The 27,132-nt window shown below is 44.7% G+C and overlaps 1 protein-coding gene and 1 long non-coding RNA gene across 13 annotated transcripts in view; one reads left to right on the forward strand and one right to left on the reverse strand.

Moving 5' to 3' along the window:
- Nucleotides 1–10,555, reverse strand: part of ROCK2 (Rho associated coiled-coil containing protein kinase 2) — a 76,091-nt gene extending 65,536 nt beyond the window's left edge. For 7 of the 10 annotated variants that reach the window (XM_088665727.1, XM_088665724.1, XM_088665721.1 and 4 more), the window contains exons 1-2: nucleotides 10,412–10,555; nucleotides 6,769–6,840 (exon numbers count right to left, since the gene is read on the reverse strand). In XM_088665727.1, the coding sequence (XP_088521853.1) occupies nucleotides 6,769–6,840; nucleotides 10,412–10,555 (216 nt within the window). The remainder of the gene's footprint in view (nucleotides 1–6,768; nucleotides 6,841–10,411) is intronic. The other 3 variants (XM_088665725.1, XM_035109844.3, XM_035109843.3) reach the window with 1 other exon arrangement.
- Nucleotides 10,556–10,597: 42 nt separating this feature from the next.
- On the forward strand, nucleotides 10,598–15,564 carry LOC132591883 (uncharacterized). Of its 3 annotated transcripts, none has more exons than XR_009557308.2 (3): nucleotides 10,598–10,709; nucleotides 13,077–13,205; nucleotides 13,680–15,564. It is a non-coding gene; the product is annotated as an uncharacterized LOC132591883 (long non-coding RNA). The 3 variants fall into 3 exon arrangements; XR_015948882.1 differs by lacking the exon at nucleotides 10,598–10,709 and adding an exon at nucleotides 12,014–12,244 and having other exon boundaries at nucleotides 13,680–13,895; XR_015948883.1 differs by lacking the exon at nucleotides 10,598–10,709 and adding an exon at nucleotides 12,058–12,188 and having other exon boundaries at nucleotides 13,680–13,895.
- The last annotated feature ends 11,568 nt before the right edge of the window (nucleotides 15,565–27,132 follow it).

A 27,132-nucleotide genomic window follows, 5' to 3' on the forward strand; every position in this document is an offset into this window, starting at 1 on the left:
CGGTCTCAGCCTGCGTACCAGATGGAGCTGGTAGACAGCCGCCCTGGACACAGAAGTAACCTGTGCCTCCATGGACAGCTGTGAGTCCAAAATGACTCCCAGGCTGCGCACCTGGTCCTTCAGGGGCACAGTTACCCCATTCAAGACCAGGGAGTCCTCCACACCTGCCCGCCTTCTGTCCCCCCAAAACAGTACTTCTGTCTTGTCAGGATTCAATCTCAATCCATTAGCCACCATCCATCTTCCAACCACCTCCAGGCACTCACACAGGACCTTCACTGGTTCTGATTTAAAAGAGAGGTAGAGCTGGGTGTCATCTGCACACTGATGAACACCCAGCCCAAACCCCCTGATGATCTCTCCCAGCGGCTTCATATAGATATTAAAAAGCATGGGGAAGAGAACGGAACCCTGAAGCACCCCACAAGTGAGTACTCAGGGGTCTGAACACTCATCCCCCAACACCACTTTCTGAACACGGCCCAGGGTGAAGGAGCGGAACCACTGTATGACAGTGCCCCCAGCTCCCAGCCCCTCTAGACGGCCCAGAAGGATGTTATGGTCGATGGTGTCAAAGGCCGTTGAGAGATCCAGCAGAACTAGGAAACAGCTCTCACCTTTGTCCCTAGCTCGCCGGAGAGCATCGACCAGCACGACCAAGGCAGTTTCAGTCCCATGGTGAGGCCTGAATCCCGAATGGAAGGGATCCAAATGGTCCACTTCCAGGCGTGTTTGGAGTTGTTCAGCAACCACCTTGCCCAAGAATGGTAGATTTGAGACTGGGTGGTAGTTGGCCATATTGGCCGGGTCTAAAGATGTTTCTTTAAGAAGCAGTTTAATGACCGCCTCTTTCAGTGGGTCTGGGAAGGCTCCCTCATAGAGGGAAGCATTCACCACCCCGCGGAGCCCATCACCCAGCCCTTCCCGGCTCGCTTTTATTAGCCAGGATGGGCAAGGATCAAGGAGACAGGTGGTCGGTTTCACTCATCCAAGCAGCCTGTCCACATCCTCGGAGGTAACAGATTGGAATTGATCCCATATAACATGACTAGACAGGGCTCTAGCACTCTCTCGCCCTGGTCTTGCTCCTACAGTGGAGTCTACCTCCTTCCGAATCTGAGCGACTTTATCTGCAAAAAACTTTGCAAAAGCATTGCAGGAGATCTTGGGGTCCCTTACCAGGCCCTGATGATGAAGGTGGTTCCGATAGATTGCGAACCACCTGAAAAAGTCTCCTGCTGCTGTTTTCTGCAGATGCAATAGAAACGGTGAAGAAGGTCCTCTTCGCTGTCGCCGTTGCCACTTGGTAGGCTTGATGTTGAGCTCTAACCCGTGTCTGGTCTGATTCAAAATGAGTTTTCCGCCACTGGCGCTCTAGCCATCTCAGCAATTGTTTCATCACCCTCAGCTCCAGGGAAAACCACGGAGCTGTCCGGGCTCCATGCAATCGGAGAGAGCGCTTCGGAGCCAGGCAGTCAATAGCCCTGGTTAACTCCACATTCCAGCAGGCCACCAGTGAATCAGCTGAAAGGCCATCAACATGGGATAAAACATCCCCTACCACTCTCTGGAAGCCACAAGACACACAAGACATTTTCCAGTACTGTACATGTAAAACAGTTATTCCACATTGCTTGCACAGACAACTATTACATGTGAATCTGCTAATCAGAGTTAACAGCAGTGATTTCTGCAATCATAGCAGCACTTTTTCAAACTACCACAACACTCATTGAAATTCTTGCCAGTTATATTCATGATTGATTTACACCTTACACTGACCACAAAATGTATTCTTAAGGCAACAGAGACCACTTGTGTGGAGAGAAAGAGAATCTGAGAACTGATTTAACCAATACTACTTGAAGTTGACAGTAAACTTCTAAGACAAATATGCAATAAACAGTTTGAACAGGTAATTCAGTCAAGAACTGCAAAACTAAAGTGGACTAAGAGTTTCTGAATATGTGAGTTCTCAATTTGTATTCTGAGACAAGAGCTATTTGCTAAGTTGTGCAGCAACATCTTCCATTAAAATAAGGAGAAATCCCTTCAAAAGTGGAACAGCTGTTAATCAGACTCCTCTCAGGAGAGGATAAATCAACAACCTATGGCTTCTTTAGAAAAATTAACTTTTGCAGTGTTATTTTAAAAAACAAAAAAAAGCATCCAAACACAATAAAGCTGTAGCCACAATTAAACTGGTTAATGAAAAGTGAAAAATTATTGACAGGACACTTCAAAATTAAGGCCCTGCACATTAACACTTCCTACAGAAGGTGGCATTTGTGACATTTAACTATACAGTATATTAATTTTAATGTGCAAGCTGTCAAAGTGCCAGTGTTCAAGAATGTGAGTAACCATGTTCCTTGTGACTCCTTACAAGCATGGTGTGTTTTCAAGTGTACAGAACACTGGTGGGGGTATAGCTCAAACTTTATGTTTCATAATCACCCATAGTTCCCAGGAGAAAAGAGGCAGCATGAGCTATTTAAATACCCACATCAAGATGATACAAGAACAAACTGTCAGCACCTCTCTGCTTTCACAGGAGAATATATGTTATTTTCATTCACCCATTGCACAAACAGTAGGAGAGAAAGAGTCAATAAATTACGAATCTTGTTGATGTGTGAGCAAACCATACTATAACATTGCCTTTGTTAACTAAGTCAGTGTACTGGAAGAAGCAAAGATCACCAGTGTTGAAGCAATGATTCTTCAACTTCAACTTTGTTGGACTGTCATGTTGTTCAGATGCCTAATTATAATAGCAAGTATTCTATTCCCAACTTAAGAATGGAAATTGAAATATTGGTGGACAACAAAGGAAGTTTAAAGGCTCTCTCAATACAAATCTTTACAAATGTAATATAAACACTGATAACTGGGAAAAACTGGCCTGTGAGTGCTCCAATTGGAGAACATCCTTTACCAAAGGCGTCCTGGACTTTGAAGAAGCACAAACTTGGCGAGAAGTAGAAACAAGCTAAGAGGAAGGCACATTTGGCAAACCCTCACCATGATCAACTCCCACCCAGAAACCTATGTCCCCACTGTGGAAGGATGTGTGAATCCAGAATTGGCCTCCACAGTCACTTACAGATCCACTGTTAGGACCATATTCGTGGTTTAAAATCCTACTCGGCTACAAGTGATCGCCAAAGAAGAAGAACATGGTCAGTTAACAATTGACTGCAACTGTGCACTACCAACAAGTTAACCCTGTTTTAGAATCAGTGCCCAATAATGCTTTCCCTTAAATCAAAACACGACCAAATAGTCTCTTACCTAGTACTTACAAAAAAGCACAACAGTAAGAAAGCAATACAGTACTTGGCAAATTGGGTTTGGCAGAACAGAATAGCAGGGGGCAGCTCAAGACCCAAACAGGTTGGCAGAGCGGAACGCAGTGAAGAGGGCAAAGTAGCTGTCCCAAAAGCTGCTTTAAAATGTGATTTTGCATCAAGGATTTTTTGTGTGTGCATCTGCTGAAGGATGTAAGCTGTATTTTTGCACTGAAGACAGAAATGTGAAGTATAATCAACCAGATAAACAAAAAGGAACCACCTCCAAGCAGTCAATTATGCATTTTATATGTATGTTATCTGCTTGATTGCTTCACAACTTTCTTGTGCGGGTTTTATTGGTTTGCACAGCGCAAGGATATTTATGGAAGCATTTGTTTGCATACTGCTTTTAATCACTAGAGAATATGGTTCTTTAATAACACACTAACTACAAGGAGACAGGTGAATTAATAGAGGTTATTATCATACTATATTCCTAGCTCAAGGCAAGATAATTCTCCTTTGGCAGCATCGAGTGCAACTCACAAGTTATATCTTCATCAGAATCTAGTGGTGAACTTGTACTCCTTCACACTACAGTACAGATAAAGAATCTTTCAACTCTTTCCCACAAAAAATAAACTTCCCTACATGTTGGAAACTAAGTATCAGAGAGAAATAGCCAGCTACTGTTGTTTCTTCCAAATTTGCTACTTGTTTTCAGGGTGGTGGTATGGCTGTTTTGTATGCAACTAAATTTTATTAATATATCTATGTTACATCATGTTATTCATTTAAATGGGTGTACTCTATGACTAATATTGGATACAACCCATAGGTGCTGTTGCATGAATGACAGCTCCACAATTTTTAAATTACAAGGCCAAAGACACTTTGAGGCCAATTAAAGCATTTGTCTGGATATGTGAGGGTTTAAATCTGAAGGCAGCCCTGTTTAGGGAAGCATTTAATGTTTAACTGACTATTGTATTTTAATATTTTGTTGGAAGCTGCCCAGAGTGGCTGGGGAAACCCAGCCAGATGGGCGGGATATAAATAATAATGGGCGGGATATAAATAATAATAATAATAATAAGTTGTTGTTGTTGTTGTTGTTGTTGTTGTTGTTGTTGTTGTTGTTGTTGTTGTAAAATGTGTAGTGGGACAGGGATGGAAATCTCACCTCAACTTCCCCAGGTCTGTAGGCTTCCTTTCAGACCTTTCTGTGTTTAGCATGAAGATCTGAAGGTTTCTATGGACATTCAGTGAACACGGTTAGAAAACATCCCATAATCAGGAGCCCAGATAAGACAAACATGTTAAGGTCTGAAGAGGAGCCTGTGCAACCAAGGATCCTTGGGGTGGGGGAGCACTTTTTAAGCCTTCTCACATCTGGATAAAAATCCGAATACAGCTTTGTACAAAACAGAATCTGGATGACAAGAAATGCCTTTCATTCTAGCCCTATTTGGGCAATCTGCTCAGTTGCAAACCTACACACAACTAGGAAGAATGAGGGCAAGCCCACTTAAGGCCCTCTCAACTGGCCCTCGACTTATGGAGGTTAAAGGTATGATTTTGAAACCTCATGGAGACTCCATTTCAGATTCTTGCTCTACATGCATTGGAAAGAGACAGAGATGGCCTGGGGGAAGCAGAGCTTAACACACCCATCCATGCTTCCATGTAAATTTCACATTAGCAGAACACCCAAATAGCACATAAACCACATGTAAATAGAACAGCCAAGTAGGACTTCTGTTATAGCGACACACCTGACACTAGATGTGTAGCTTCTGAGCAATGTTATACTGTATTGAAAAGCCAGAATTCTCTAACTCAGTCTTTCTATATACCGTATATAGACAGTCACCAGCTCTCACCCCAGGGAGCAACTGTCTCCAAGCAAATATCCAAATGAGAAATAGTATTTGCCCAAGTTTCAGGAAGAGAACCATGTGTATTGCTTCCACAATGTTATGCTGTATTTACAACAGACACAAACTCTTAAGGTCAAATATGCGGCATTTCTCCATACAGCAGATTGCAACATGTGCAATCACCACATTGCAACTCTGTATTTTGCACTGGAAGGCTGTACACAGAGCACTCTCCTGTGACATTAAATAGCTACTAATCCTATCGGGGAAAGTGGAAGCTACCCTGGGGGACCTACGCCAACAACAGCCTCATCCACAACTGCGGCCTGTCCTGACTGAAGTTTGGATACTATGGAATTGTGAGCAGCACTATGATCATCAGGACAGCTTTGTAGCACAGACAGTATTTGGGTGGTCTAGGCAAGTCTTAGGTGGAACACCTGAGGAGTGGAGAAGAGTAAGACATTGGGCCAATTAATTACTACCACTGTTTGCTTCAACTTCAGAGATAAGCCACCTGGATGCACTTCACTTGTGATGTTCTCTACTCAACCAGAAGCATCTCAGACTTCCATTTTTTCTATAGCCAGGACAGTTAGCAGAAGGGGAAGAGTGAGCAGTCATCCTTCAACCTGTCTCCCATACAGCAGTATGAGACATTCAGCCCCCAGAGTCCCTATTAGCAATAAACTCGGTGTTGCACTGAGTGTTGCTGACTGTCTTTCTTGCCGCTGTCCTGGCATTAAAGGATTGTGGCTAGTCAGTGGAGAGTGAGAAGAGAAAGAATGCTTGTGCATTCTAGCTTTAAAAGCTCATAGCGAGGAGAAAATGAAGGTTTATCAGAGGAATGGATAGATATGGATCCCTTGCCTATGGATTCTTAGACTAAGCTTGTACACCAGTGGTTTTCAACCAGTGTGCCTGTCACCAGGGATGCCTTGAATGATAGGCAGGGGTGCCGTGGCTGTTTGATGCAGCAGTCCTAGCTACAAACTACTCAGGCAAATGGTGCCTCTGGAGCTGGCGAGGGAGGAGGCAGCTCTCACTTTCAGTTCAAGAAACCAGGGCAGTGTTGAGGAGGCTGAGGACACACTCCACTCAGGAGGGTGGTTCAAAAAGGGGTGAGGGGCTGCCAGCTCTGTAGGCAAGGGGTGACATAACTGGGCTTCTGAGGCTTAGAGCATGTTTCCTCACAGGGGAGCCCCAGAAAGAATGTACAGTGGTACCTTGGTTTGCATACATTTTGGTTTGCATACGTTTTGGATTACAAACACGTCAAACCCAGAAGTGCGTGTCCTGGTTTACAACCTTTTTTTGGATTACAACCCATTATTATTATTTTTATTACAAACAAATTATTTTGGAGGCCCCACTGGCGAAAGTGCGCCTTGGGTTACAACCTGTTTTGGTTTACAAACGGACCTCCAGAACGGATTATGGTTGTAAACCAAGGTACCACTGTCATTGGTCAAGGGGGCCATGGTCTCAAAAAGGTTGAAAACCTCTCTTGTATGCTATTGTCGCATATGTTCTTAGCTAATCCTCAATCAAATCAATTCTATTCAGAGTGGCTTGTTATGAAAATGTCTACTTGCCTTACTCTCCATCAGCTCAAGAGATTGTGACGGGACTATAGGCCCTTCACTCTCAAATCCATACGGATGAACCTTCAACAAAAGGTAAATGTACTTATTAGCTCCAATCTGCATACGAAAAAACTTTGTTACTAAACCTCACCTAATTTCTGTGGCACACACTAGGCAGATTTCCCACTATATTGGCAACACCCTCAATTTCTTTAATACATTCTTACTACCGGTATTACCATCATTTGCATTAGCCCATGTTCTCCTTATATTTTATTTAACAAGTTACCTCTGCTCCGGCCATGAAAGGGAAAGGAAAAAATCCCACCTCTCAATGCAGCTGCATTCCATTCTCATAAGCACCAAGGGGCTTCCTGAACCCCAATTTAAGGCCTTGCATACCACTGATATTAAATGTAAATATTTGTAGATTCCCAAGCAATATAAAAATATGTCAGGAAGTTACCAATCACAATTTATGTGAGTTTTGTTTGAGTGCCAAGTTTTATGAGCTGGGTCCTTCAATCTTCTCAACAGGAAGTACTGGAAGCCATACAGAAATTCAGAGTGGACTTAGGCTTGTACTCTTATTTCATAGACACCATGCTCTTGGGCAAGTTACTCTCTCACCCTTGGTCTGTCTGCACAATAGGGGTAGGGATTCCTATTATCTTTCATAAAGAGATAACTTTTTCTATTAAAAAAAGTAATCAGATCCAAAATAGTATATTTGTTGAGTATCAGATTGGGAGTGCATTTCCCCATCTACCACAACAAATACGGTAATGCCTTTGGATCAAACCCTATCTTCAAGATGAGGCATTGTGCAGCAGGTCAGACCTTGCATTTTGACCAGTGTTTGAAATTCCCCTGACACCAGGTGCATTTTGCGACTGGCACAGGTCTAATTGTGGCCCCGTGGAGATCTCCAAATGCCAGGTTGTCGACTGACATCTCCATCTTTTTGAAGCAGGAAAGCAGAAGAGCTTATGTATTGCATTTATATCCCACCTTTTTCTCCAAGAGTACATGATTAATCCCCCTCCTCAGTTAATCCCTACAACAACCCTGTAAGTTAGGTTAAGAAGCTGTGATTGACTCAAGGTCACCCAGTGAGCTTTGTGACTGAGTGGGGATTTGAACCCTGGTTTCCCAGATCTCAGTCAGACACTCTAACCACCACACCACACTGGCTTCCTAGAGTACTTCTGCTATGGGGCAGCTATATTAAATTAATATTAGGAAAGCAAAATGTCACTTAGAGAAGGATCTGAAATATTTTCCTTGAAGCTTGAATTTGTTTTCTTCTGGATTGTTTTATTAGATGTTTTAATGTGTTGTAAACCGCTTTGAGTTTTTTCTTTAAAATATAAGAGTATAGAAATGAATAACAACAATGGTGATAAATGCCACTGCAAAAAAGGTGCCTAGACTGCCCATGGCAACTAGAACAAGACTTCTTTCTGCTTATACTTAGCCAAAGTGCATGAAAAAACTTAGACAGGTTTGAACTTCGTTAGGATCAAGCTGGCGGTATACCGTAACATCTTGTGTGGCACTGACTATAAATATTCCTATAAATACAGCAATACAGTTTTTATTGAGAATTAATACACCTTGAAAATGCAACCTCACCACACAAATAGCAGAGTTGGGAGTTTATTCATTTGCTAAATACGTCAAAGTCTCGGCCATAGGTATCAACAATGTCATACACAGAAAAGGGCTATACTGACAAATTACATATAATAAAAGTAAACACACAACCGTCCTTTCTACTACTAGAGTTACTAGATGAAAACTGACACAGGTGCAGATGAAAAGCAGCTATACATGTACAAACAAATGGCAACTTATAAATAAATATACATGTATGAAAAAAGTTTACTTGAAATGACTTCACTTTGATTATATAAGGTCCTACTCATACAACAGCCCAACAATTTACAACTGTAAAAGATTGAATTGTTGGACGAGGGAAGGAAGAGTCATCCCCAAATTGAGTATTTATTTGAAATTTGTGTTATCTACTCTCATAACTGTTTCTGCAGCCAGAAGGCTCACTAAATGAAAAGGAAAATAAGCACACGAAGACTGGATACTGAGAAGCAGCACTCTTTGCTGAACACAAGCATAGCCTACTGAAACATTCTGCAATACTTTTCAAGTGTCATGAATACCATCAGTATACCCTGGAGTGGTCTGTAACAAGCATAGATCCCTACTGCCTCCGGCATAGACAGACACACACACAGTTTAGTCAGTTCCTGTACTTTGGCCAAGCAGGACTGAGTCATTTTTGCAAATGACTCCAGCTGCTTCTCCCCCCCCCAAAAAAAAATAATCTGCAGAGAGAAACTCTTGGAACAGAAACAAAAATCCCATTCCTCTTTCTCCAAGAGGAGGAATGAGGTATGTGATATTCCAAAAGCTATTTTCTTATATTATATATTATAATACCTTGCTTATTGTACCACTCACACCACATGTTTAGAAATGGAAAAATCTCAGACCTATATTTCTTCCTTAATGGGCTTTCCAATGGAAAGGAAAGGCTTTTGGGGGTTTTTTTGCGAAGACATAAGGCTAAAAAGAAATGCTTATGTTTATGTAGCTTATGAAGTTAATAACTCCTACTAAACAACCTTCCCCAAATAGATATTCCCAAAGTACGTCCATAATTTTTGAGTACTCTGCACAGTGCTTGGAAGCAGAATGTCAACACTGGTTTCCCATTAACAAAGTTTAATGGAAAGACAAAGACAAAAGGATCAAAGATGACACTGACATGAATCATGGACATAGGCAGATTTACACCAAACTATTTGCAAATCATTCAATGAAACGTCCAGTATGAAAGTTTAGGATGAAAGTGAACCCCTGCATCCCTAACCAACACTGAGAAGTAAGCTCAGCTGCGACTTCACCCTCCAAATAAATATATTCAGGAATGATGTGAGAATCATTCCTAACCACCCCAGACTGAGTAAACAAAAAGTTACTCTATGGAACATAAATGTTTCTCTCTCCACAACCCTTGCCTGCACCCTCAATGGCATGTTTCTTCTTTACTTCTCTCCCACCCATCCCCCTTCTCAACTTTCTAGGGTGGTGGTGGGGAGAGCTTTCATCAGGCCAAACTGAACACGACTGCCAGCACCCTTCCCCGCCTTCACTCCTCCCTGAAGAAGAAAAGAATGTTCATTAGAACTGTACCGTCCATCCAATCAAGTATCTCAACCAAAAATCCCTCACAGCCGCAAGATTTTGGGGTGTGTGGAGGGGGGCGGGAGGAAGAGGACACAGACAGCGATTATTAACCCTTGCTTTATCTAAACAGGACCCTTTCGCAAACCACCCCATAGCGAAAAAGCCGTGCCTCGTTACATCCTCTCTCCCCCACCCAACTCTTCCCTTCCAAAGCAAAAGTGGGATCCAGGCTCCCATACACCCAAGGCGGTCAGCCTCTTTCTTCAGTCACTTAAAACGCGGGAGTCGAACTCTAGGCACCCCCACCAAATAAAATCCTATTCTCCCCCCCCCCAAACGACAACAACCCAACCCACAAGTTTCTCTCCCATCCCTGCCCTTCCCTCCACATGAAGCTACCGTTCCAAAACCTCGCATTTCTTTCTCCCGCCGGCGAACTCACCAACAAACTTTCCACATTGACTGGAGACCTGGGGTCCCGGATCATGGACTCCAGCTTCCTCTGGCGCCCCGAGATCCCTCCTCCGGATTCGGGCGGCGACGGCGGCGAAGCGGACATTTTCACCGCCTGCTGCTGGTGGTTCATTCTCCCGTTCCCCGAGGGTCCCTCGTTGCCGCCACCTTCTTTCTCCTCTCCCTCCCCGGGTGCCCAGGGAAGCCCGGGGACGGCTGTCCAGCAGTAGGACGAGAGGGCGGCGGCAGCAGCAAGCGAGGAGCGCCTTCCGCCGCCAGCGCCGCCGGTAGGTATCTGCTTCAGGGCCTAAGGAGCGGCCCAAGGGGACCCGGCGGGGCCGCTCAGTCCCGGCCCGCTCCGGCCAGGCCTGCCTGCCTCAGGAGCAACAGAGAGCGGGGCGCCCGCGGCCACCCTCGCCCTCCTCCTCCTCCACCACCACCACCGCCTCCTCGTCGTCCCCCGATTGGGGCGGGCGCTGCCGCCGCCGCTCCACCCGCCCGCTTGGCGTCCCCCGCCGCCACCTCCGCTTCCCAGGCATGAACGGCCCGCAGAGGTGGGCGGCGGAGGGGAGGGGAGGGCCGGTTCCCGCGGGAAACTGCTGCCGCCGCCTCCCTCACCCCCTGACTAGGCGGGAAAACCAGTCACGGCCGGGGCCCCCACGCCGCCTCGGCTTTTTTGCACCAGGTCAATAACCGAGGGGGGAAAGGCGAGAGCAGGGAGGGAAGGAGGGAAAAAGGGAAGCCAGCAGCGGAGGAGCCCGGCTTCCTCCCCCCTCCTCCTCCTCCTCCGTGGGAGGGAGGGAGGGAGCGCTAGGCCCGCCTCGCTGGGATCGGGCTCCTCTCTTTCTCTCCGCTTCTGTCACTCAAGGGGTCCCCCACACACTCCCTTCCAAGTTCCTGCCCTTTCACTGGAGCTACCGCGCCACCATTTCCCCGCTCCCGCCTCAGGGAACTTATTCCTATCGCTGCTCCGGCTATGGCCTCCTCGTTACCCACAAGTCTCCGCTCCTCGCCCGAGCCCCGCTCGCAGGCAGGCAAGCGAGCGAACGAGGGAGGCGAGGAAATGGCCAGGAGGGGTTTCCCACCCACCCCTCCTCCTCCTCCCTCGGCCTTCGCATAGCTGGGCAGCCAGTCACCGGCTCTAACTATGGACTTTTTACCTCAGGCGGGGAGATGGGGTGGGGGTCGGTTGGCGGCGAGGGAGGGGCGGGAGGAATCTGAGGGGTTGCATGCTGACGCGCATCTTGCCCCCGCCGCGCAAGCGGGCTGGGGATGCGCGCCCGGCTGAGGCGCAGGCATGGAAGTGTGTGGGGGGGGGAGCAACAAACGTGCCCTCAGGCGATCCGAAATAGCAGGGTGACTCCCTTGCCTGCCTGCCTGACTCAATCAACTCAGCAAAACCACCTCCGCTCCCCAACTCACTGCCCGGTGTGGGAGCGAGAGGACACACACGCGCGCAACAGGACACACGCAAAACGCGATAGCGGGGGCAGCGCAAGAGCGTTTAGCCTCCGGGAGGCGGCCCCTGGAGCGGCGCTTCGCGCGACGGCGGCACGCAAGACCATATAAAGCTCCCGAGGGCGAGGAGGGAGGGGGCAGAAATTGAATCCGCTGGCCGCTCTCGTGCCCGCCAACGGTTTGCCCCGCTTTGCCCAACGGCCAAGCGAAGCTTCTCCTGCTGCCGGGTTAAAGCGAGCCGGCTCTCCTCAGACGAGGCTGGTTTGGAGTGTCGTGAGAGGGCGGCAAGCGGCTATATTTAATTTAATGTATGGCTTGTTCGTTCCTAGAAGGAGGCTCTGGTGGGGTTTTTATGCATCAGCAGGTACCAAAATAACTTGGGGTCGGACTACGCACCTTGATTTGAGGGGGGGGGGGTCACCAAGCCTCAGATTGCGGGGTGAGGCCTGGGACTACTGTTTTAAATCCAATTAATAATAATAATAATATAAATACAATTTATAATTTCAATACTTCTGCTTAGAGGTTTTATGGCAACAGGGAGGTACATTAATTTTGTTAAATAAATACAGTGATGGGCGGATAAGAAGTCTGGTAAATAAATCAAGCTACCGTCAGTGATCGCAAGCGGTAGATCTCAAAGATAGGGCAAGGTGCTGATGGGTTTGGATCTGCTGGGTTCAAAGCCCTGCAGCATTCTCAAGGGGGCTCATCACACAGTAAAAAAAAGGAAATAATAAATGCCCCCACCCAATTTCTATACTGGCTAGCACAAACAAGTAGAGCTTGGGATGCAGTAGTAGATCCATAATGCCGCTCCGCTGTGTCCCCTCATTAGGTTTGTCTTTTAGGACTCAGCTCTGGTATTGGAAGGAAAATTCCGCTCAGCTCTGGCACAAATTCAGACTTGCCCATAGGAAAGATCAGCAAATGGGGTTTTAAAAGAATTCCCAGCTGCATTAAGGTAAAGGTAAAGGGACCCCTGACCATTAGGTCCAGTCGTGACCGACTCTGGGGTTGCGCACTCATCTCGCATTATTGGCCGAGGGAGCCGGCGTATAGCTTCCAGGTCATGTGGCCAGCATGACAAAGCCGCTTCTGGTAAACCAGAGCAGCACATGGAAACACCGTTTACCTTCCCGCTGTAGCGGTTCCTATTTATCTACTTGCATTTTGACGTGCTTTCAAACTACTAGGTTGGCAGGAGCTGGGACCAAGCAACGGGAGCTCACCCCATCACAGGGATTCGAACCGCCGACCTTCTGATCAGCAAGCCCTAGGCTCAGTGGTTTAACCCACAGCACCACCTGGGTCCCTGCATTAAGGTAGGTTTAATAATACTGTAATAATAATAATAATAATAATAATAATAATAATAATAATAATAATAATAATAATGTGTAGGAACTGTAGGAGTACATCGGCAATGGGTACTAAGAGATAGCTTGTTAATTCCTAAATCTCCAATAGGTTGCATTGGTTTCCCATTGGGCACCCAGATTTATTCCACTAATTACTCATACTGCACTACCCATGTAGTACCAAAATATGGATTAAATGATATTGCTGTTTAAGCATAAGTTTCTTCCATTATTTCATTTATTGCTATTTTTATTCTATGGGCAAGCTTACCTCTAGTGAACACATCAACCTCTAAAGTTACTTTATATGCACATAGGCTGAAATGTTTCCAATATAATCCCGAGCACACTAACTTGCAAGTAAGTCCCTGTGAAAGTAAATAAACTCACTGTGAAGTATTTTTGTTTATTTGGTTATTCTTCTACTTTCTCCTGCAGCTATCACAGCATCTCCAGAATCCCAACCCTGCTCAAAGCCTCACATGTACCCTCTCAGGTCATCTAGCTGCCTCAAGTGCCAGAGGAAGAGATGTGGGGTGGGTGGGCAATGCAACAGGACAAGAGCTAAGAATATCTTTGATATCTCTGGATCATCCCTGTATCTGGTGTGCATGTATTTGCATTACTAAGTTAAAAGCTTACCCAGTTCTTCCAGAGCTTGTCATTCTGTGGAGCAGCAAGGCATCTCTGCTGAGGAAACAAAAAAGTCTTCAGATATATGCTTTCATCTACTTACCTTTGCCCTGGAATTTGTTTATAAATCCCTGGATGAAGATCTGTCACATGCAATGAAAAAGACAGCTATGAGTATATAGATAGAATCTCTGATATTTCTAATAACTGAGTATTGGAACCAATTGGCTTGCTCCACTGATGGGAAGCCTATCTTTTACCATGTGCTGCAGAAAGCGGCTGGGGAGCAGGGCCGCCAACCAGCTGGGATGTGGACGCGCAGCTCCCCCAGCCACCGCCAAGACTGGAAAGGTTTCAACATCCCCTTTATCATCTCCACTGTCATCAAAAACACTGTCACTACTCAGCTCAGGTACAACTGGTAACTGGTGCTGCAGCTAAAAACATGGGGAAATAGTTATTTTAGATCAAAATTCCTTTTTTCCCACTTCCACAAAACCAATTTGCATGGTACATGCTTAGCGGTGGCTGGGGGAGCTGTGTACTCGCCTCCCAGCTGGTTGGTGGCCCGTGCTCCCCAGCCGCTTTCAGCAGCATATGGTAAAAGGTCGCTAATATAAATCACACTTTTAACTTTTCAGGGTCTGAAATTGGGGGGGGGGGGGAGTGCCAATACGGTAGTAGATCCCTTCTCTGTGAATTTCTGTTATTCTCTCTTTAAAGCCATCCAAGTTGGTGGCCATCTCTGCCTCTTGTGGAAGCAAATTCCATAGTTTAACCATGTGCTGCATAAGGACCTGCTTCCTTTTATTTGTCTCTTACCTTAAAGAGGGCTTTCAGCATAGAAAAGATAAAAGGAAGGCAATGATCATTTTTATAAAGTTAATACTGGCAGCGGCAACCGGCTCCGTAGCACGCATGCGCGGCGTCACTCCGTAGCGACACTGCGCATGCGTGCTATGGAGCGGGTTGCCGGCGGCGCCACTCCAGCACCGCCGCTGATGCCTCTTCCTGGCCTTCCCCTCGCCTCTGCCCCAGCAGGAAGAAGCAAAGCACACGCCGACCAAGTGAGCAAACAGCCAGCCGCTGAGCGAACAGCCAGCCGCTGAGCGAGGCCTTTTACCGGGTGGCGGGGCTTGGCTTGGGAGTTGGGGGCGCCGAGTGTCACCCCCCTCCAGGGTGGCACCCAGGGCAGCCCGCTCCCTACACACACCCTTGCTACGCCCCTGGATACTGGAACCCTCAAGCACCAGTAGTCAACTGCCAGTTGTCATCTGTTGAGCAAGCTTCAAATCAAAAGGGGACAGAGAGAAGAAAGGTGATTGGCTGAGTAGATGATGTCATAGGTGGGTCCTGTTGAGTCGTCGTATATTTATATCTCAACATCTGCTTCTTCAGAGAGTCTGTAGAAATTGTAGTTTGAAAAAGAGTCATGGTTGCCAACTGACCATATCTTGGCCTCCTTTTGTGCCTTTCAAAAAGGACCAGCCTGTGGAGATCTACCAGTGAAATACATTATTTGCATGGATTTAAACATGATCATGTACTCCTTACTGGAGATCAAACTACTGTTAATAGTTATAGCTACAAGGCCCCTAGTTCAAAATATGGCAACCCTAGGAACGGTTCTTTGTAATCACATACCACATTGTGAATTTTGGCCCTAATAAAGTTTTTATGTTACAACTTCTCTACTGTGGTGACTGCCTCCTATTTTTGGTTTTGGTTTCTATGCCTCAAACACATGCATGAATACAGAAATGCAAAAAAGAAGCTTTTTCCAAGCATCAGGTAGATGAAGAAGCTGTATCTGTTGAATTTCTTGGGGTGGTTTTTTCTCCCCTTCTTTCCTGAAACATTCCAATACAGTGCCACGGGAGATTTTAAAACCCCTGTTATGCATTCTTTCAATTTGTAATCCTCATCTCCAGAATACAATAAACGGAGGCTCAAACAATCTCATTCTCTCTACCTTTGCACAGCAGAAGCCACTTCTGACTTTGAATTAAGTATGCATAATGCTAGAGTTAATTATTTTTTGTTTCATTCCACCCTGTGTACTGAGTAGAAAACTTCTGTGTGTACATACTCGGATCTCATGTCATTGTGTAGAGATTCTCACATAATGTGTGATGCAGTTGACTGCTACATGCAAGAATCTTCCGTTTAAAGATGATTAAATATTAAAAGGTATTGACATGAAGGGCAGACATTAAATACGGTAGTTCATTTCCTTACATAGTTGTTGCTGGCCACAGAATATCCCCAGTGCCTTTTTATGTTCTCACAGCAGTTAATCATTTCTCCCCTATGTTTCAGGGTTCCTGGTCCAGAATTTGAACCCCTGGGCGTTAATCTTCTTTTCAAGCAATCATACAATCTAGTTGTGCTTTGTAGCAATCGCAGTTACTTCACAGTTTGTAATGTGACCCTGGAGAGGTCATTTCAGTACTGCTAACACACGGTTTCAAGTTCATCCCTGGAGGTGCATTCCATTGTCTCTCAAGACAGACAGATGCCAACAGCATTCGTTGTCAGTAGTAGAATCATAGAACTGTAGAGATGGAAGGGACCATGAGGGTCATCTAAGTCCAATCCCTGCAATGCAGGAATCTTTTGCCCAACACGAGGCTCTAACCCACACTGCTGAATTTACCTCTCCTAGTATAGGTTTAGCTTGGCAGTTAATTTTATTTACTTATTTATATATTTATACCCTGGTCTATACGCTGTGGGATAAACCACAGAGCCTAGAGCTTGCCGATCTTAAGGTCGGTGGTTCGAATTCCTGCGACGGGGTGAGCTCCCGTTGCTCGGTCCCAGCTCCTGCCAACCTAGCAGTTCGAAAGCACGTCAAAATGCAAGTAGATAAATAGGAACCGCTACAGCGGGAAGGTAAACAGCGTTTCCGTGTGCTACTCTGGTTCGCCAGAAGTGGCTTTGTCATGTTGGCCACATGACCTGGAAGCTGTACGCCGGCTCCCTTGGCCAATAATGCAAGATGAGTGCCGCAACCCCAGAGTCGGTCACAACTGGACCTAATGGTCAGGGGTCCCTTTACTTTTATCTTTACCCTGGTCTTCGGGTAGAAAAGTTTCCACAGCAACTCACAAACCAATAAAAATAACATACAGTAGTACCTATCTTCAGGTTTACAATCAAAAAGACATGAAAGAAAAAAGAATGGGGGAGGAAAACGAAAACAATAAAACTTAGGCACAGCATTCTAATTTATAAAGAATTTATAATGACCACCTTGAATGGAAAGGGGCTGGTCACATTATAAAAACACAAACAGGCCTTAGCCGCCTCTGAGAAAAAATCATGGTGACATAGCTCCTGGAACTGCTGTAATACAGCCAGTTGTTGTTGCACTTACAGGGCATGTCTGAGAGCTAGACAGAATCTGCCACTTTGTTGTGGCAGGTAGGCTAATGTGGCCCAAATTGATAACATCACACCCAAAGCAAATGGGGTTCTTCCTCACAATGCAGTTGGTCATAATTGTCTCCAGAAGAGGGGCCTATCCCAGCTGTTGAAAGTAGCCGTGAGGGAAGATGGCAGTTCCTCACTGCCTGCCTCCTCCTTAATGCGTCTTTCTTGTTACACAGACAGTTACGTAAGGAAGATTTCGTAAGCAATAGTTACTGTTTCTGTATGTAAATTGTAAGCAGTTACTGACCGGCATACTGCATTATTAGTTGAATGCCAGTGAATAGAATGAAATTATATATATAAACTTGAAACTATCTGGACTGAAGCCCACTGGGTGCCTTTTGGAACGATACTGTCTCAGTTTGACTGGCTTGGTGCAGGAATAAATAGAATGACTGCCCTGGGCCTTGGAAGTGCACAAGGGCAGGATGCAAAAACAGTAGCTGACAAGTTTTGCATTAACTCGGATAGTTTGCGGAGCCTGGCAAATACACAGTAATGTGTTTGCTTTGTGAATGGAGTCTGGTCTGGCACAATTACAGATTAATTAATTTGCCACTTTTATAATGAGTAAAACTGCAGTACTGAAAAGCAGACTGAAATTTAATTAGTAGGCCTCACAATGGTTCTGATCAAAAGATTCATGCAATTGTCCTTAATTTGCATGTTCGTTGCAGGGAATCAGTTACCACCTGATTTGCTCAAGGTCACACAGGACAGCCAGTAGACTATAATTCCGTTCCAGATGAACATTTAAAAAACAAACCTTGGCAGTAAAGTTAGAAAAAGCGATCAAACTAGTACCCAAGCCAAATAATTTGCCTTTAAAGCTGCCAACATGAAGCTGCGTCCATCACGCTTGCAGGGACAAAAATATCCCCAGACCAGAGTGTTAAGAATGCTTCCCTGCTACCCCTGAAGGGTTCTTTTCCTAAGTTTCTGGGTGTATCTGCACACCAGCTTCTCCATGCCTCTGGTGCTAAAGCATATCTAAAAGAAAAGTTACCCCAAGCAGGTGCAGAACTTAAGAACCTTGCATCCATTTCTGCAAGCACTACGACTACACCATCAGGGTATTATTAGCAGCAGAACCCATTGCACCTTATTTCCTAAACCACTGAGTTACTGGCCTAATCTTTGCTGTGCTGTAGTGCAACTCACATAATGACCTGAAGGCAGCCCAGCTGCACCAGAAGACCTGAGTAGCGGCTTGGTAGACCCTATATAAATCTTACTTCAGGCTTGCTTGGTGTGTCAGTCTGAGCAACTTGATGCTAAGGTTCCTTGTGACTTGTTTCATATTGTTGTTTTCTCTGGAACTCAACCTTCAGCCTAGCTCTTGACTGTGGCTCCTGGAACCCTGATCCCCTTGCTCAGTCCGAGCCACCAAAAGCCAAGAGGAGAACTCTGCTGGAGCATAAGAACATCAAACACATAGTTGTGTGTATTCCATGATTCCTCAGAAATACATATAAGCTGCAGGCATGCTATTGACTTTCAGTGAAAAAGAACAGTACAGCAGAGCACTTGCAGTTGCAGATATATTTTGGGAAATATGTGGGCACATGCTGAAAGTTCAGAAGCAATCAGTCTTTGGCATCCGTCTGTCTCAAGAGACAATGGAGTGCGCCTCCACGGGTGAAATCAAACCAGTATGTTAGCAGTACCAAGTGACCTCCCCAGGCCTGGGCAGTGTGCATGGAGGTCCTGGGCTGCCCAAACAGCCATCCTCCCAGCCTTGTTGATGTGGTCCAAAGGAAAGCATAGCAATACGCGTGGCAGCAGTTTGGCTACAGGAGTTGCTGGAAGGAGGCATAAAAGGCACCATCCAACTGTTTTAGGCACTCCACTCGGGATTTGTGTAGGGTTTGCTCCTGAGCCTTTTCTTCTCCTGCAGATATCCTACAAGGCAGCAGAGGTTTAGCACCAGAGTTTTCCTTCTCTAGGTGGCCTACCTTCCCAGGCTGATGAGCCCCACCTGCCCCTCACTTCCCTCTACAGCTCATCACAAACCACCTTCTTGACTGTTGGACCCACTATTGGTCTCGTCCACTCATTGTGGCTACCCTCACCTGGTTGATATGTCCAGTTGAAGACGTTCTCAGGGTGTGGCTGCTGCCGCATGCTGACAGCTTCTAGGAGCCAAAGATGAGAGCCAAGTGCCAGGTAGGGACCAAAGGTGGACTAACTACCCCAATGAAGAACAATGTTAAACTATATATAAGAAACTATACAGTGGGGCTTCGGGTTACAAACGCTTCGGGTTACAAACTCCACTAACCCGGAAGTAGTACCTTGGGTTATGAACTTTGCCCCAGAATGAGAACGGAAATCATGTGCCAGCAACAAGGCGGCAGCAGGAGGCCCCATTAGTGAAAACATGGCTCAGGTTAAGAACGGTTTCAGGTTAAGAACGGACCTCCGGAACGAATTAAGTTCGTAACCCAAACAATGAGTTATGGGGCTGCAGTAGGAGGGAGATCACAAAACGTAAGAGCAACCCTGCAGAATCAGACTTATTGAGTCCAGTGTTGTGTTTCTCAAAAGGCCAACCAAGATGCTTGCAGGAAGGCTGCAAGTAGAACCTGAGCACAATAGCCTTCTCTTGTTTCCCGTAAACAGACCCCTGTGTTGCAATATAGAGAAGCTGAACAAAATAACACAACACGATGGCCAATAACAATGGCACTAAACACTATTTATAAACTACGGTAATACAAATGATCATAAATTGCAACCAAAGTCTCTAAATCTTCTTCGCCAGTCGCAGTAGAATAATTCAAAAGTTGGATATATACATAGTCTGTCACCAAATATCGCTGAACAGTTTCCGGATAACCAATCTGTTTCGTTCAATGCTTCATCAGCCAATCTTGATCAATTCTTCATCAGCCAGACTTGTAAGAATTGATATGAGAAGGATGCAGTTCAATTTCTTAACAAGCCAATCTTACATGTAAGTAAATATATATAAACGCTGTAGAAAATATGCTCTGGATCAGTGCTCATATGAAACTGTAGTCACTGATTGGTTATTTGTATTACTTTAGAAATAGTGTTTAGTGCCATTGTTATTGGCCATCGTGCTGTGTTATTTGGTTCAGCTTCTCGTTTCCCAGAAACAAGTTTTCAGGGGCATTCTGTGTCAGATTCTGGAAGTAGTATGCAGTCATCATGGCCAGTAGACTTTAAGATCCTTATCCTCCATGATCTTGATACCCCTTTTTAAAAGACACCAAATTGGTGGACATCACTACATTTGGTGGTTGCAAATTCCATAGTTAAAACAATGTGCTGTGCGATGAATTTTTGTTTTAAATAATATTTTTATTAAAGCTTTTTCATAAGGCAATAAGATAAAATAAAATAAACTAAGTAAAAACAGAGAAAAGAAAGTATGGTAAACTCTCTCAAAGGCCACTCTAAGCCCTTGTCTCACCCAGAAAGTGATGGACCCTCCTAGCTCTCACCTGGGAGCTTTTCTTTCTTATTCCAGTCTCTCACCCTGGGAGGCCTTCCTTGCCTCTCACTCAAGGTGAAATAAATACTTTAGTGTCTCCTGAACCCCCCCCCCCCCCCAAATCAACAGAATGATTGCAGGTCCTAGGGTTATGAGAGAGATCCTTCTCCTGGTACTTTCTTCATAACTTTCATGACTTCAAGACCCCTCTTTCACACACCCTCTTACTTGCCTGTTTTGTAAAGTAAAAAGTCCTGTATGTTCCATAACCTTTCCTCATAAGCACTGCTTTTTAGCCCCTGGTCATTTTGGTGGCATCTTTGCCAGCTCTAGAGTATCCCTTTTGAGGTGCACCAAACAGAACAAGAGATACAGTATTCCAAGCACCAAAGATTTGTATAAAGGGATTATTACAATGTCGGCATTTTTTGTTTTAAATCCCTTTCCTGGTTATCGCTGGCATGAAATTTGCCTTATACACAGCCACACACTGCGTTGTTGATGTTTTCATGGGGCTATCCACCATGACGCCAAGATTTATTTATTTACAGCATTTTTACCCAGTTATTTAGCCAAAAAACTTGCATAGCAGCTTGCAAAAGGTCACTAATAGGACAGTTGCTGTCTTCATCCTTTTCCTGAACAAATAAATACTGCCAGTCCAGCTCCCATCAGCATATCTATATGTGGTAGGATTTATTGCCCCCCTCCCATTTTACACTTACTTACACTTAATAGCATTAGGCATGTTAATGCCCATGGACTTGGTTTAGAGAAATACTTTAGGAGCCCCTCATGATCCCATTTTGTTTTTCATACCCCTGCATAATGTGGGCTTATCTGTAGCATTGGCTTACCCATCTCTCCAGGCCATTTGTGAACAAGTTAAAAAGCATAGGCCCAGTACCTTCCCTCAGAATAGATACCTGCCGTTTACACCCCTCCATTGTGAGAGCTGTCTCTGTATTCCTCCCTTCAGCTTCCTGTTTTTTTAGCCGGTTGCCAATCCATACGAATACCTCTTCTCTTATCACATGACTGCTAAATTTACACGGGAGCCTTTGGTGAGGAATTTTGTCAAAAGCTTTTCAAAAGTCCAAGTACACAATGTGCTGGATCACTCTTATCCACTTGCTTGTTGATACTATATATATATATGTGGGTTCTACTATGCTCTCTCTCTCTGGGTGTGGTTGGCTGAAAACTGCACTGTTAATTTTACAGATGAATACAAAAATCCCATCTTAGCTCACATCACTCCAGCTTGATTTATACTTTTGAGAGAATCATCTAACTCATTGCTGCTGTAGAGACAGCAGAGGGAACAAAACAAAAAGCAAAACACATACTTTCAGCCGAGCTATATGCAAGCAGTTTGTGTTGTCATTTGTTGATTTCCAAGCAACTACATTTCCAGAAAGTTTGATATATTTAGAATCCAGAGAACATTTGGACATCTCTGTGTTGCCTTCCAGCTGCATTCTTACAATCTGAGACACCATAGCTGAAATCTTAAACCGAAACCGGGTAGTAAAAATGTAACCCTGCAGAACAAAATTTTTGTTGCGTTTTGTTGCAGTTGTTCTAACCCAATTTCAACGTGCTGATTTCATATCTGAAGTCGGTTTTGTTCTGTAAGCTCCAGTTTTTGTTTTTGTTTTGCAATTCATGTTTTTCACTTTTCACCATAATCTTCGTTTCTCGCAATGCAAGAATTAAATATTTTATTAAACACATAACCAAAGTAGTACAATATGATTATAAATGTAAGTGAATTATATAGCATTGAACATGACATGTATAGCATTGAAAATGACGTGTATATCTATGTACAGTTGAAGGTATGCAAAAAAATGTATTCCCTTGGGATACAGTATATACAAGCTGCTGTTATTCAGGTAAGAATTAACCCCAGAGGAACTGGAAACACCGTTTACCTTCCCGCTGTAGCGGTTCCTATTTATCTACTTGCATTTTGACGTGCTTTCAAACTGCTAGGTTGGCAGGAGCTGGGACCAAGCAACGGGAGCTCACCCCGCCACAGGGATTCGAACCGCCAACCTTCTGATCAGCAAGCCCTAGGCTCAGTGGTTTAACCACAGCGCCACCTGGGTCAACAAATATATCAGTGCTTATTTATTACAACATGAGGTAGGGCACAAGCTTATGTGGTGACTTTAATATAGCGCTGTCTCTCTAAATGGGTCAACTTGCTACTGTCACTTTAAATACCAAAGCTTTATTTTACACCACTACTAAAACAAGACAGTTTTGAGGAACCTTATTAAAACTCATTTCCTATTTGCACTTGCATTTCCTCCACCCCACTTAAGCCTCACCAACACTATACGATTACTAGGATATTTTGTTGAAGCCTCTGTTTCAACCACTATCATCAACCTACTGAAGCGCAGATCTGTTTTTGCTGCATCATCATGGAATCTATAGTAGCTCTGGCTTTCCTACCAGAGCCTAGATTTGCAGACTGACTCACTCACTACTTCTCCCCACTCAGCTCTGTAAACAAATTTGACCCTGCTGTAAATATGTTTTGCCCTCTTCAGCTAGCCTTTGGCCACCAGCAAGCCTTTGGCCACCAAGCCATTCAGCCTTCCTTCCCTTGATCCTCTTCCTCTTCTTATTCTAGGTGTCCAACACCAAACACTAGCCAATGCTGATTGATCCTGGCTGACTAGCACCCAGCCATATTCACTTCTTCTGGCTCCCCTAGTTTAGCGCCAGCCAATTGCTTAAAATTTTAAACCAGAATGTGCATATTCTTCTATTCTTCCGCATACTTCAGCCTCTGCTTAGCAGCTGTTAATTAAGGTCCCCCAGTGACAGTTAAACCAACGTTCACATCCCTAGGGCTGCATATGGGAAGATGATTAAGATCCATAGTTGTCAACTTTCGGATTTGAAAATAAGGGATCAGCAGCCTCACCCGTCCTGGGGACAGTCTACGGTATATCTAACAATCCAGGATAGCAGCAGGAAATGGCGCTGGAATAAGGGAATTTCCAACAGAAAAAGGGAAAGTTGCCAGCTGTGGCTTGGAATAAGGGAGTTTCCCGCAAAAAAAAAAGGCAGAGTTGACAGCTATCACCAATACCCAGGGTGGGGAACAAGCTCAGCTTTTTTACTGTCTCTGGTAGAAGTTGTACCCGTTTTGCCTTTTAAAATAGGAAGTAATAACCACTTGACTGCAGAGATTTATCAGCGTGTCATCTAAATTCACGCTCAAAACAAACATTTGGCTATCTCAACAAAAACACAGAAGCACCACCAGAATCATCGTAATGCATAGAAAGGGAGAGTCAGATTCCTCTCAAAAGCACAAGACTGCCACCTGGAGTAAGAAAGCAGATTGTTACACGACAACTGTGATTTTGTAAAATGATTTATACAGCAGAGTCAGTCAATGTGCCAGATTGGCTGCCAAGGCAAGTTTTGCACTCTTCAGAAAGTCATGGGCACAACAGCCCCAAGTTTCTCACAGGGCGACATTCCAGGATTTGGGAGTAATTGCGATAAAGGCCCTTGCAGTTGATGTCCCTTTCAACTTTGCAGTTCTACAGTTCTATCATTCTACCGCTGTGAAGTAACAGGGCCTGGGCAGCTGACTGAAACTACTGTAAGGACTAAACTAGAAAGCTCTGTCTCTTAAAGTGTGTGAGTATCAGACCAGGAAGGGATTTTAAAAGTAAGTACCAGTACCTTGAATTCAACCTAATATAATATGCAATTATGAAAGTCGACGTCTCCAGAGCAACAGCAGTAGATGAGAGACTAATATTAATGTCCAAACTTCCTCAGGAAATACAGAAAGAAATCCTCACTTTAAAAACACAAGGTATTACAGCACCATATTTTCCCTACATTTCCTAGGCGGAAGCCCTTCTAGCTTCTGATGAAATTCCAACCAAATACATGCATATATGTCTGTGTCGTATGTCTCTAGTGAGCTTCTCCTTAGGCTGTTTTATTCTAGTTGCTCCACAAACATGATAGAAAACACAATGTTGTGGGATCTAGTCTTCTGACCTGAACGATCTGCAGAAGTTTGGCTTCTGTTCCCCCATCGCTTTTCATTTCGAAGGCTAATCACTCATAACATTTGGTAACGTACAATTAAAATGTTTTATGTTGTACTGTGAAGGTTTACTGTATACCTTAAATCGGCTGACTGAATTCAGCCAGGAAGCAAACTATGATAGCAACTGATATATTTGTTCAAAAACAGACTGCAATATATGACTGAGCACCCAACATTGGCCAGGAGGTGAGAGCAACTCCATGTACAGCATATTCCAGTAGCAAATTGGCTACAATGAAGAAGGTTTCTCTATTCTGGAGCCTCCACAAGAACTGCATTTGGCAAGGTCCCCTGGCTACTGCCACCACCTGCTTATGTAGGACTCATGAATGCTTCCCATATGCCACATCTGTTCAGATGTTCCATTGCAGAACACCATGGGTACTCACTAGCATCATCTCAGGCTCGCATAGATTCAATTTCTGGTTGTTTAACTGGCATCATATATGGCGGATCAACGCAACATGCAAGACAGTTTCTCTTCTCTAGCCAAAATTTAACTTCAAGCCGTATGAACTGTAATAGGAACAGAACAGGGTGGAGGGATGGAATGGAGAAATTTAAGCTACCAAAACCTCTATTGCAAGCAGAACCAAGGCTCTGTGGGATGTTATGACAGCAAAATCTGGGAACGACTAGAGGAGGTGCCAAGGTAATTACTTATTCTCAAATGAACTCATGGGTGTTAAGTCCAGGATTCTCCCAAATGGAAACATAGGCTGCGGAAGTCCTGTTCTACAACCAACCTATGAAAATGCAGCTCCAGGAAACTTGATTGTTCCAGTTTGGAGAGCTGAGCAAGGAAGTAGAATTCCAACCATTACTTCTTAAGCACACAGATCATGGCATAGTCCATAACCTGTACTTCTATTAACATTATTTATGGAAGGAATTACTGGGCTACAACCCAGAGAACTTATATTACTAGTTACAAAACTATAAGGTGGTGCAGTCTCTGTGTTCTTTGGCCCTGTTCGTTGACTTCCCTTGGAACTAGAGCGATCAGGACCAATGCCACCAGCAGCCGACAATGGAGCCACCTCAGGATCTAACAGAGTTGAAGCTAGATCCGCCTTGCCTCCCATTTTGGCATGTCAGCTGATGGCAGGCACTTCCACTAGCCCACACATTTGATGGACTGACAGGAGAGCGCCACGTCAGTGAACGATTATGCCTCCACACAACCCAAAGCCTCTTTTCCAGCCCAGGACAAACTGAGATTGGACTACTCGGTAACCCAATTTGTAGTACTCCTACATTTCTGAAATTTGAGACAAGATGAAATATGTTAATTATGCACCACGTTAGAAAAACACACACACTGTTGTACAGCAGTTATGTTTCAATACTGCATGCAAAAAGAGAAACTGCAATTCCATGTACTTAACTCCCTTAACCGTAGTGAGACTTGCTTCCAAGTAGCTAGACTGGGAGTGGCTACAGAGACCATATAATACTGGTCCTAAAAGATCTTCAGTGGCTCCCAGTACGTTTCCAAGCACAATTCAAAGTGTTGGTGCTGACCTTTAAAGCCCTATACGGCCTTGGCCCAGTATACCTGAAGGAGTGTCTCCACCCCCATCGCTCAGGCTGGACACTGAGGTCCAGCTCTGAGGGTCTACTGGCGGTTCCCTCACCGCGAGAAGTGAGGTTACAGGGAAGCAGGCAGAGGGCCTTCTCGACAGTGGCGCCCTCCCTTCAGATGTCAAGGAAATAAAGAATGACACAACAGAAGGCAGTCCTGTGTCGGGAGGTTTTTAATGCTTAATGTTTTCATTATGTTTTTAGATATGCTGTAAGCCGCCCAGAGTGGCTAGGGAAACCCAGCTAGAAAGGCGGGATATAAATAATAAAATTATTATTATTATTAGTAGTAAACATGCGTAAGACTTTGCTTCATTTATGACAAGAAACATCCCTGTTGTAATGTATTAATTTAGGAGAGGGCAGATTTCAAGTGTATAGGATCAATGTTTTTCCAAGAAACCCAAGATCCACGAGCTGCTGCCAAGTGCAGAATAGTGGTGGATGCTTTGAATTTGGGAACAAAGATAGCGCTTTCATATAAAACCATTCCAGGTCTATCCTCTCCCTCTCCCCCTCCCCATTTCCTTCATTTCTGCAGCCTAATTAGGCAGGGCTGGGTCACCCCAAACTCATCTGATAGATCTCAATTTACCTTCTGACAGCTCCTGCTCTAGTTCACAAACTATAAATTTGTACATGAAAGGCTTGAAACAACTCTAAATTAATGGAGCTTCACAGTC

The sequence above is a fragment of the Zootoca vivipara genome, chromosome 3 (assembly GCF_965207765.1).
Source record: "Zootoca vivipara chromosome 3, rZooViv2.hap1.1, whole genome shotgun sequence".
NCBI classification, from domain to species: Eukaryota; Metazoa; Chordata; class Lepidosauria; order Squamata; family Lacertidae; genus Zootoca; species Zootoca vivipara.